Below are 12,512 nucleotides of genomic sequence, written 5' to 3' on the forward strand. Positions count from 1 at the left end.
TGGGTTCCCATCGTTGGAGGATAATCATCCACTTAGCATAGTGGTAAGGTTGCTTCTCCAGCACTGTGAGTAAATCGGACTCCAACTCAAACTGGAACTGAAACATTCCCAGCCCCAGGTCAGCACCAACAGGGGGAATATCAGTCTTCCAATGGTCAGTGAAAAAGGGGATAAGAGACCACACTTTCTGGACCGAGGGATTGGTTACCCTACCGATAAGCGTGAGAGAATGCTTTTCCTTAAGGGAGTTGAGGTCCGATGCAACTGCTCTGATTCTCGCCTTTCTCGGAGCCGGTACATGCTCAAGAGCGGTGGTCTTGCCTTTCTCGGAGGAGGAGAGGCGGCGCTGCATCTCTTCCTGTTGGAGGTTATGTGTAACGAGGTGAAATCTGTAGCAGTAGACTTTAGCCGCAAAGTTTCAGACGTTTCTTCCGTAACAAAAAGGTTCTTGAGAAGAATTGAGGTTAACTGGGCAAGGGATTATCTTATCTTCTGAAACAAAGTTTTAGTTCGAAGTCCAGTAACCACTGGGTAAAACTCTCAACCTGATGAGTTTAGCAGCAGTCTCCGCCGATAGCTCTACCAGAGGAGTAAAACCTGCAAAACTCACCGTACAGAGCATCCATGGGAAGATCCATCTTTAATTCCGGTGAAAAACCTCGTCGGAAATGGCCAACCGACCCAAGTCGGGGGAGAACCCGGTGGGTTGTTCTTCAAGACTTCCTTTTACCTGGTGGATATTACTGGAAGCAGAAGGAATTTGAAATAAAGCTTCCTAAAGCAGAGTACTCAGAGCCAAAACAGGAAAGGAACCCATAGGTAAAAAGGAGGAAAGGACGTATAGCGAGAAGTCAAAGACCTTCCTCTAAAAACGTGCCTGGGAGCTTTTATATATACTCTTATACATTAATTTAAATAAGATTTTATTATAAAACAAAATAAAATAAAAGTGTATGCTATTTTTCAAAATTTATAATTATATTTTATATCTTCTTTATTAAAAAAAATACCATAAACAATTCATACTAGGTCTATTTCATCAATTACATATATTTGATTGTTTAAGTTAATCTATTTAATATTTAACATTTCTAAAAAATCTTATAAATTATATAGATATTAATAAATAAATTTTAACTGTAAATTCAAATTTTATTTTTACTTATAACAAAATATGTTGGAAAAAATCTAACAAAATCTTAATAAAAATTTCAAAATATTTTTAAATTATAATGTTGTATTATTATAACCTATTTACTTATAAAATCCTGCAATATACTAAAATAAATAACATAGAAATATAAATTATGCTAAGAAAATATTAGTTCTATAGTATAACTAAATAAAATTTTAAATTGTATTGTATTCAGTCTGTAAAAATTAGAAAAAATGAAGGAGATTCTAAATTTGTTTATTTCATACTATGAATTTATTTTACCAAACTCGAAAATATATTAATATAAAATAACAGTTAATAATAAACTAAAATGTATAAAACAAATCATTATACATTAATAATATCGAATAAGAAACATAATCAATAATATTATAGAGTATTAAATATACATGTTTATATGTTAAAATATTATTTATGATAAAACACACAGTATGTTGTTTTTCATAGACAACCATCATTTTCCACTTACAGTAAATGGAAATAATTATTTTCTTGCATATTTGAGTTTTGATTTTGCATTTAGTTTAGAAGAAATAAAATGCTGGTAAAACAATATCAAATGTATAATTTATTGCATATAAGCACACAAAGTATCAAACTAAGCACAGGTCTAAACACGATTTAGTAATCAAATCATAGTCCTTAGAAGTCGTAGAAATAAACAATCTATAAGTAGTTTAAAAATGTATGTATATATATAATACACATATAAACAAAAGGAAGTTAAATAATGACTAATTGTAGTAGTGATTCTTTAGGATTGGGGCTAACATATAACTGACGAGTGTTAGGCCATAAGAGCTTAAGATATGGACTACCTAACAATAGTTTCACTTAATTAAGCAAAATATGTTAGGCTTGACTTATTACAATTTAATTTGAAAAGTGTAAAGAAGTAAAAAAAAATGAGAAAATGAAAAACAAAGTAAAATTGAGAACATGGACATCCTCCAGCAGAGCTACCTGCCTTGTGAGATAAATAAAAAAAAGCATTAAAGTCTCACCCATATAAAGTTTGCTTCATCTTTTTCTACACTTCATTACCACCAAAACGCAAATCACCAAACGCTAAACGCAGAAACTCAGTTTTCGGTTACCTAATTATCTGTGGACGCCCTCACCGTAAACCTTCACCAACCCAAATTTAATTCTTCTGTGTTTTTATTCACAAAGTACATAAAGACAGAGAGATAATAATAACTTTCTCTTCTCTGTCCCTTCCTCTTCCTCCTCCTTTTTCTTCCCTCTGTGATTCATTAGTTGCGTAAACCTCGAGTTTCTTCTGTTCCATTAACACAATGAAGTACATTCGAAGCAACAGCCTGAAACGTCTCTTCTCTTTCAAACGACGCAGTTTCGACTCCGACTCTGAAAACTCAACTCCACACTCCAAATGCGTGGAGGGTTTTCAAGAAGCAGAGCAGTTTCAAAGACCCAAGTGGAAATGTTTCTCCTTTGAAGAAATCCACGACGCAACCAACGGTTTCAGCTCAGGTTCTGTCTCCAAATTCAAGAAACTTTGATTCTCCCTCTATAATGTCTTTTCTTTCACTAAAAGGGTTTTGTTCTTCTGCAGAGAACTTGGTAGGAAGAGGTGGATTTGCAGAGGTGTACAAAGGGATTTTGAGTAAAAGTGGTGAAGAAATCGCTGTGAAGAGGATAACAAGAGGAGGGAGAGAAGATGAGAGGAGAGAGAAAGAGTTTCTAATGGAGATTGGAACAATAGGACATGTCTCACATCCTAATGTCTTGTCTCTTCTTGGTTGTTGTATTGACAATGGTCTCTATCTTGTTTTCATCTTCTCTTCAAGAGGCTCTGTTGCTTCTCTCCTTCATGGTACATAACCCACAAACCTTAGAACTTGAACTTTTATGAACATTTGATGCTTTTCTTGAACATGGTTTCAGCAAACTTTGCTTAAAAATTGATGCTTTCATTATGTTATTTGGTGTTTTTGTTTTGTTTTGAAGTCTGTTTTTTATAATAATGTTTATGTAGATTTGAATCAAGCACCATTGGAGTGGGAGACAAGGTATAAAATTGCAATTGGGACAGCAAAAGGGCTTCATTATTTACACAAAGGTTGTCAAAGAAGGATCATCCACAGAGACATTAAATCCTCCAATGTTCTCTTAACCCAAGATTTTGAACCACAGGTATTCTGTTTATTTTCTTTCTCTTCCATCTTAACTTCCTAACTATTTCATTGTTAAATATATTTTTTATATTTTTATTTAATAATTGTATTCAAAGAAGAAAATAATTGTCTTTGTATTTTTAGATATCTGATTTTGGGTTGGCAAAATGGCTGCCTTCTCAATGGTCTCACCATTCCATTGCTCCAATTGAAGGCACATTTGGGTATTTTTGTACTCAAATTTTATTTCCATATTTAAACTATATAACAAACTGCATGTGTTTCCTTTAAACATATTGATTGATCATTTTGAATAAAAACAGGCACTTAGCTCCAGAGTACTATACGCATGGGATTGTGGATGAGAAGACTGATGTATTTGCCTTTGGAGTGTTCTTGCTTGAACTCATTTCTGGTAAAAAACCTGTTGATGCATCCCACCAAAGCCTACACAGCTGGGTAAATCCAATTTAACCCGAATTTATTTACTATTTACTGGTATTTTTTACTATTGACAACTTTTATTTCATATTTTTAAGGTGTGATTGGTAAAGGTTTTAGAAACTCTTTATAGCTTTTCCACTCACTTCTTTATAATACTTTTACCAATCAGAACTGTATGAAATAAAATAAAAAAAACTCAAAAAACTTAGATGAAGTAAGTTATTTTTACATAAAAAGATTTTTTTTTAGATCAAGAGCCAAACGGACCCTTGGCCATATATATTTTCCATCTAGTTACAGAGAAATGAATTCATGGTGTAATTACATATTAATATTGTAACAGGCGAAAACGATAATAAAAGATGGAGAGATTGAGAAGTTGATGGATCCAAGGATCGGTGAAAACTTTGATATCCAACAGCTTCATCGCATAGCTTTCGCTGCGTCTCTCTGCATCCGATCATCGTCTCCATGTCGGCCTTCCATGATCGAGGTATTTTAGTTTATTTGACATTTTTTTACATATTTGGCTGTTCCTTTTCTAGTTTTCTTCTAGCTAGGATGCTTATTTGTTTTTTATTCCGTTCATTTTAATAATTGAAAACCTACTTTGGGCAACAGAAGAGTAATATGTATCATTATTATGAATTTTTGAAAAGCTAAAGTATTTTTATGATTGGTTCATAATGAGACGTAGTATCGTGTCAATATGTTACTCAACGATTCGCTTTTCAGTTAAGATAATTGGCTGCGTGACTAAAAAGTATCTTTGTTGTTCATTATGTGAACTAAAAAAACTATAAATCTTGAAAAATATAAAGGAAATAATCATAATTTTTGTACCACATATAACATTCACATTTATTTTGTGTTCATATAAAGCTGTTTTTTGATTTATTGTATAAGATATAGGAACCTCTTTTTAAGTTTAATATAAAGAAGAGTAGTATTATATATGAAAAAGCTCCTTTACCGACACCTAATCTCAATCACAGTCGCATACAAAACAAAACAAAACAAGCACTATATTTTCTCTTTTTGGGTCCAAACAATATGTTTTCTAAAACCAGATTTTGATAGGGTTATTGAATAAAGAAAAGTCATGTCATATAAAGAGGCTCCTTTACCGACACTTAATTTTGATCAATAGTACAAAGAAACTATTAAACCAGATTTTCTAGATCAAACACACATAATTACAGCATCATTACAAGATTGGTACTAAGATATGTTATTTTCTTCGGTTAAACATCTAAGATATGTTATGAATCTTTCCTTTAGAATGAACTTTGTGTTTTTGAATTTGTGGCACATTAGGTATTAGAAGTACTACAAGGAGAAGATATAGAGAAGGAAAAATGGAAAATGGAAGAGGAAGAAGAAGTGAAGGAAGAGTTTTGGGGATACGAAGATCTTGAGGATTGTGAATGTGATTCTTCAATCTCACTTTCCCCCCCCTGGCTCTTTCTCTAATCGAAGCTCTTCCAATCGGAGTCGCTAGGTATGAAATTAGTTGTACAATTTGAAATATCAATTTTGTTTTACTGTATATATTTGTTTAGACTTGTCTATTTCATGAACACTTGTAGTATTCAATGAGGTGTTTTATTTATTTTTCGATGTGGACAGTTAATAATATGTAAACCAAACTCTATCCAGAGTTTGCAAACCCCATATAATCTGATACCATCCCAGTAGATGGCATTAAGAATTAGGGTCCCATTGCATGCATTGAGTAATTTTATTTTTTTGATCAAACATGCATTGAGTAATTAAAAATTTTCTTATTAAAGTAAACATAATCATTTTGTTTTTTATGAAATATCTTCAGAACATTTTAAACGCAAATATTTTTTTATTATTTTACATTTCCAAAATATTTGATAATAATGACATAATGTTATATTTCTTAAATTAACCTCATGTAAACAGTAAACATATGCAAATTCATATGTAAAACAAATATTAAACCTAAAAAAATGTAGCAGGCTAATAAATTCCTTCCATTTTTCTAAGATATATGCTTTGAACTATTTTTAGTTTGATAAAAATATATTTTTCTGGATTTTTCAATACATACATGATGTTTCAAAAATATATGCCTATATAATTATCAACGTTTAACCATAACTATTCATTTTAAAAACAATAATCAGTATGTGTAAAACATCCTACAATATTAGTCTTTGACAAACTGATGTTGTCCCTCCATGTGACAATAATCTCGTTCATATAATTTTTTATAAGGAATATCTTTTTTTTTTCAATCTTTTTTTTTTTGTTTTATAGGAGTATCATACTAAAATTTTCAAAACAATTTTGACCTTAAACCAATTTATTCATAGTTAAAATGTAAAATAGTATATAAGTCATCCATTTATATATCAGTGACATCATAAAAATTAACTTGATTTCTTTGTATGTGCAGTATTAGAATTACTCTTATATTGAAACGAAAAAGTAGTGACAAGATAGATATATTATTCGAACAAACAAACAAATAAACAAGTAATTATTACATGAGAACAATCCTCAAACTATTGTAGTAAGGGAAATTCTCCTTATTGTAAAACAAGTTAACATATACATTTTAGTACTTCAATAACCACATAAAGTTTTATAAATATATATGTTCATACATCTGTGTGGTTTCTAAAATTTACTTGTACATTATGAGATGTCATATTCTTAAACAAAATGTCTTAAACAATATGTAATATAATTACGATTGTCAACTGTGGAAACACTGTAGTCTAGTAGTTAAGGTTTAAATACTTCTATATCTAGATCTGGGATTCAAATCCTACATTATGTAATTTCTTTGCAGATTGCATAATATAGGAGTTTCATGTTTTAAAACCAATCTTCGTATGAAGGAATCTTCAAGATCATTGAATTCACATGAGTATGCCAAGTCCTAGGATGCCATTTGATGATCACTGATTTGATCTTAGACTAAAAACATTAATAATTGTTTTTAATCATAATAATGCATGCTTGGATCAATACAATGACAATAAGTTTTTTTTTACTGAATACAATGACAATAAGTTAAGTGTGGATACTTGTTTAGTGGCTGCCTATGCCAGGTGTAAGGAACAGACAATTATCGTAGTATCACTCTACAATTATTTAAAATTTTACGTTACTTTTTTGGTATACTGATAATGCAATAAAAAATTTCACTATATTACAATAAACACTATATTACAATAAACTTTTGATGTTTCAGTCCTCAGTCATCATGAACTTGAGTACTACAAGAGATTTACACATGGATTAAGATCTTTAAGTTTAATATAAATTTTTTGTTTGTTAGTCTGAGTGTCCAGTTAGCATAACAGGTGATTAATAAGTTTCCATATTAAAATAGGAGTATGATTGGTTGGATATATAGTAACACAGAGGAAAAAGAATTAGGAAAGAGAAAAAATAGTTGAGTAAATTTTGTTACTCTAACAAAACATGGAGTAAATATTAGTGTATGTTTCTCATTCTTTCAACAGTAAAGAGAGTAAATGTCAAAAGTGAATGTATAACTTGATTGGTGAAATATAAGTTTTTCTTTTTGGGTGAAATATAAGTTAAATAGAGAATAAATGTTATTCTCTCTCGAAGTTTCTCGCTATTGAAACAATATACTTAAAACCTAAATTTGACAAATAATTATCATATTCGAATTTGAGTCATTGGACCAAAGCAACAAAACTGAGTAATATAAGTCCGCCTACATCCTTAAACATTAGGAAGGGGGTTCCAAAAATAATTAAAACAAAATAAGAGTTCTTAAAAACTTGAATATAACTATGTAGAACATTCATACCAAAGAAAAAAACTATGTAGAACATGCATTCATAAACTCCAAGTCGCTGCTATGCATATCAATTTTTCAAACTTTCAGTTAGTACTAATAAACAATCCAGAAATTCCTAATTTATGTGATAGAACATCTTTTAAGTCCTTTAAAGCTTAAACGTAACATGCAACGAATTATTATATTCTTTTATCTTTTTTGGTTGATAAAGTGTGTCTACAATAGTTGGATAAGCCAATTCACCCACATAATAGAAAATTTTCAAACTTTCATTAATCTTGGATAAGTATTGTGCGTTTTTCCTTTCTTTTCAAGGAATAAACAACGATATTTTTCATCTCTTTCTCAAAAGCAGAAAGCTTTTCTCATACGTAACACAAACTAGTAATAACTATTGTCCTACTTGCATGTGGAAAATAAAAATAAAAAGTTGATTTTCCAAAGCAAATGTACTAGAAGATAATTAGCTCAACATGTTGGACCACCTAAAGACCTATATATAATAGATAAACCTCGAATCATAGAACATTTATATATTTATTTGTATTGCCAACTTATTAATAATGCAAGATGTTTGTTTGAATATCTGGATAATGGAATAATTTCCTTTTGGTGGAGCAGGAGTACCTGACTCATTTTCTTACAATGATTGAGAATCTAAAACGGCCCCAAATGGTTTTCCTTTACCTCTCGATTCCTTTTGGTACGGTCAATATTGATTCCGGTTCGAACCAAAGTTCCAGTGGAACTCTTTTCAATTCAATCTGGTTTCAATCGCAAATTTCGTTTGGTTTAAGAGAATTTATCCGGTTCTTAGCTGTTAATTTTTTCTTCCAGGTTACTACAGCATGGTGAGCTAAAACAGCTGCAAAATAAGAACCAGATTAAAAACCATATATAAAGTGATACATTTACATTTTTTTAAAAAAAATCAGCAAGATATATTCCTCATCAAATTATTCAAGTTCTTACTTGATTCACGTCGGTTTTTTAAATATTAATTTCACCTTGTAGAAAAATAATAATTTTTTTTAATTAAAACTATGGTATGTATTTTGAATACTCGTTTGAACTCAAATCAAATATTTAGGTTTTTTATTAAGACTATGGTATGTACTAAACTTACAAATTCCTCTCAGATATTAACTTTTTATATCGAGATCCGGTTTGAATTGGGTTTTGGGTTTTATCTTAGCTACATATCTAAAATTATCCAAAACCAAGAAAATAACTATCCAAAGACATTTGAAAATACTGAAAATTATCTAAAATCCAATAAACTATCCAAATTAACTTAAGGGGAGTGTATTCAACTAGGAGTTTGAAGTGAATTATATTAAAATGATAAATTTACTGTTATTTAACCGTGGATTTAAAAAAATACTTTAAAGTCTATTGTTATTGAACTTATCATTTCATAAAACACTCTGAAATCAACTGTTATTGAACAAAATTTAAGTCGGAGATTTTAGAGTACTTTAAGTGTTTCTAGAGTGTTTGAGGAGATTTCCTTAGTTATAAAAATAAAAATCCAAATCTCATTGTTTTAGATGAGATTCTAGAGTGTTTTAACAAAAAATCACACCAAATTTTTCAATTCTCCTGCAATCATTTACAAACTTATTAAAAGTCAAATCACTTCAAATTACATATTCAATACACCAGCCTGTATAAATAAAAACCATTTAACCTGGCCATTAAATCCAATTTTGAGTATCATTGTAAACCCATCCGTGATCAGTTTTTCAATTGGGTTCAGGATTAGATTTCGGATTCAGTTTTTTTTTTGTCAGGCCTACTTAACCTCAATGAGTCAATAATCACATAACGATAAAGTTCAGCTTTAAGATTTATATATTCTGTTTTCACTCAACCTCGCAACAAAAAGAAGCTAAAAAATTTCATGAACGCACAAACTCAAAAAACTTTTGCTCACCAAAATAAAGATGGCTGTAAAATGAATTCTTTTGTATAAACCTTTTTTTGTGGTAAAGTCTGCGTAAAGCCTATCTCATTCCACAACGACCGTTCTTTTCTCCATAAGTGACTCAAAGAACTCACCGCATAGTTTCTGAAGAGGCGGAAAATTTAGTGTAGAACCGCTGAATATCGTTTCCTATGGTCTCTCTCACGATTCAAAAGGTGTTGCCAACTACTCAACATTCTCCATTCTTTTCTTGTCATAATCCGGCAACTGTCCGTACAGCGACGTGTACCCAAAATCTCCTAAAAAGATTGAAACTTTCTCTATTAATATAGCATCAATAAAAAGAGGTTAGAAAGACTTTGTTACCTGTCTCCTCGTCACCGGCAAGACCCTCAGCGCTACGCTCATGTGTCTCATCGCGACTGGGATCGAAAACAACATACTCATAGCTTCCATTTACATATGCAAGAGGAAGCAGAGACTTGTCGTCTCTTTCAGGAAATGAGATTGATCCTCCCTCAGCCAGCGAGTTAGATTATATTTCATTTTAGTCTCTCATTTAAACGGATGAAACATTACTTTTTCTTTTTTTTTTTTGTGTCAGTCAGACCTTCATTAAAGTCCATATAGATACAGGGTTAGGATCTGATCCGTTGAACAAGAGAATGGCACCATCTCTACCGCGGAACATATTCTTCTTTTTAAAAGTTTATGGGATCAGATCAGAGCCAAGACAGCAAAAGCTGATGAATTCACTAAGCTAACACACAACAAGAACTTTCTAGGAGAAGTTTTGAAGACTTACCTTCTATGCGTAATCCATATGAGCATGATAAGGATTGCTTTGATGTATTCCAAACAGAGAGTTCAGGTTTCGTAAAATGGGATGCAGCAACAAGGAACTCAGACTTTCCAGCGAAACAGAGCTTTGTGATTGGCTGTATAGTATATTGAAAGATTAAAACATCTGGGCCTTTTTAATAGGCCTTGAATATAGCTAGATCCAGTACAAAAAACAGCATACGTATATGGTCCTCCTTGTATACAATCGAATTAATAAACGGATGCCGAAATTAGTATGGCATTAGGCCTTGCAAAAAACCGGAACCGAAAAAAACCGAACCGGAACCAAACTGAAATATCTAAAATCAAAATTGGATTGAAACCCTCAAATATCCGAATGGTTCATATATTTATGTATTTAAACTAGCTGAACCGAACCGGTACCCGAATATATAAAAATATTAATTAATATTTATATATACAACATAATTAAATCTATATTCCTAATTTTTTTTAAATATGTTAAAGTATCTGAAAGTAATAGAAGAAGACTAAATTATTACAATTTATCAAAACTACCCAAAAGTATCCAAATATTTTTATCTGAATTATCTAAAGTAATCTAAAATATCCAAGAAATTTATCCAAATCATCTTAGTTATTTGATATTTTAACCAAAAAACAAGATATTTAGTCTGAATTACCCGGACTATCCAAAATATTTGAACCAAAACCAAACGAGAACTAAATTGTTTTGGGTATTTCTCGTTCCTAGTTTTACTATCCGAACCAAATCCGAAACTATCCAAAACCGAATCGAAAATGAATCAGATAGTAAATGGATCATGTAGCCCCTTATCCAAATTACCCTATACATGAAATACCCTAACCAATATCCGTCTTAGCAGTAAGACCATCTCCAATAGTTTACTCTATTTTAGAGTAGTTTTCACTTTAAAATAGTGTTACTCTAAAATAGAGTAGAGTTTCTCTCCAAAGGTTTACTCTATATTTAATTCTAAAAATGAATATTCTTAAATATATTATTTTCTATTTTATAATTAATATCTTTTACTTACAAAATTTACAAATTGACTCTTTATATTTTATTTTTCACAAAGTTTTCATAGATTATATATTTATATCAAACATTTATTATATTAAAACTTACATTACATTTTACTAATAACATGATACATTTTAACTTAAACATCTCCATTAGTATATCTTTCCCACAAGTGATCAATTAACAAATTTCGGAATGTGAAATGAATTTTTTTTATTTTTGATTTTTTTTCTAAATCGACCAAAATTTTCTTCAAATCGAATATTATCGTTCTTTCGTGTCTGAATCTTTGGAGGTGGAACTTCTCTTCCCACTTTAGTTGGTGCGCTAAAATCACATTCATCCTCATATCATGTTATATAGAATTATACATGTAGTCCATATGCATTGGTCACCAATACATTTTTTATATATTTTAGTTACATACATGCATAAAAAATATTTTGTTTGTGATTTGAATTCAGTGCAAGATCCAGATGTTCGTGAATATTTTCAAGAGGAACGAACACAAATTTTACAAACAAAAAAGACGTGGTCAACAACATGAACAAGAAGCTACTCCTTCATTTCTCTCATTTAGACAATATTTTAACAATCTTGCTCGACTTGGAACCAATTTACCAAAAACAATTAAGTCATTATTATCTATGGTTTTAATTTTATTTTGAGTTACTTATTTTTAATTTTAGTATTTGTTTTTTTTTTGCTAATCTTAAAAAAATATGTTTAATTTTAGTGCTTTTATTTGGCTAATAATAATAAATTTTAAATGTTTATATATATATATATATATTGTGTTAAACATAATTATGTGTTGTTTGCATAATTAAATTAAATAAATAGTTACAAAATAAAAAGATTGAAGAATAAAAGGATTAAAGTATAAATAAAAAAGTTGTACTCTATAATAGAGTAAAAAATATAGTTATTTAGAGTTGCACTATTTTAGAGTGAAATATAGAGTGAAGTTGGAGATGATTTTACTCTATAATAGAGTTTAGTGTAGAAAATAGAGTGGTGTAGGAAATGTTTTCATGTTTCCTCGACGAGTAGCTTCGTTTTAGGCTACACATGAGTTGGATGTCTTCTTGTAATACCATAGATAAAAAATAATAATTTCATCCCCTCCACAAATAAAATCTTTTGTTTATCTATGAAAGTTC

At 30.4% G+C, this 12,512-nt stretch overlaps 1 protein-coding gene across 3 annotated transcripts; it reads left to right on the top strand.

Moving 5' to 3' along the window:
- The first annotated feature begins 1,599 nt into the window (after window positions 1-1,599).
- On the top strand, window positions 1,600-12,259 carry LOC103837924 (receptor-like cytosolic serine/threonine-protein kinase RBK2). 3 transcript variants are annotated; one of them, XM_033281040.1, is made up of 8 exons: window positions 1,616-2,671; window positions 2,754-3,014; window positions 3,177-3,334; window positions 3,460-3,539; window positions 3,639-3,774; window positions 4,103-4,252; window positions 8,195-8,276; window positions 8,411-12,259. In XM_033281040.1, exons 1-8 carry the CDS (start codon window positions 2,476-2,478, stop codon window positions 8,431-8,433), a joined length of 1,086 nt encoding a protein of 361 aa, XP_033136931.1. In that variant the 5' UTR covers window positions 1,616-2,475; the 3' UTR covers window positions 8,434-12,259. The 3 variants fall into 3 exon arrangements, with proteins under 3 accessions (XP_033136930.1, XP_033136931.1, XP_009112565.1); XM_033281039.1 differs by having other exon boundaries at window positions 1,600-2,671; window positions 8,195-12,259; XM_009114317.3 differs by lacking the exons at window positions 8,195-8,276; window positions 8,411-12,259 and adding an exon at window positions 5,077-5,473 and having other exon boundaries at window positions 1,654-2,671.
- Window positions 12,260-12,512: the final 253 nt, after the last annotated feature.

Source organism: Brassica rapa, chromosome A09 (genome assembly GCF_000309985.2).
Source record: "Brassica rapa cultivar Chiifu-401-42 chromosome A09, CAAS_Brap_v3.01, whole genome shotgun sequence".
In the NCBI taxonomy this organism is placed as follows: domain Eukaryota; kingdom Viridiplantae; phylum Streptophyta; class Magnoliopsida; order Brassicales; family Brassicaceae; genus Brassica; species Brassica rapa.

Coding starts and splice junctions, on each gene's coding strand:
- LOC103837924 (XM_033281039.1), top strand. CDS start 2,476: ATGAAGTACATTCGAAGCAACAGCCTGAAACGTCTCTTCTCTTTCAAA. Junction 3,335..3,459: donor CCCAAGATTTTGAACCACAG/GTATTCTGTTTA, acceptor TTGTATTTTTAG/ATATCTGATTTTGGGTTGGC. Junction 4,253..8,194: donor GTCGGCCTTCCATGATCGAG/GTATTTTAGTTT, acceptor TTGGTGGAGCAG/GAGTACCTGACTCATTTTCT.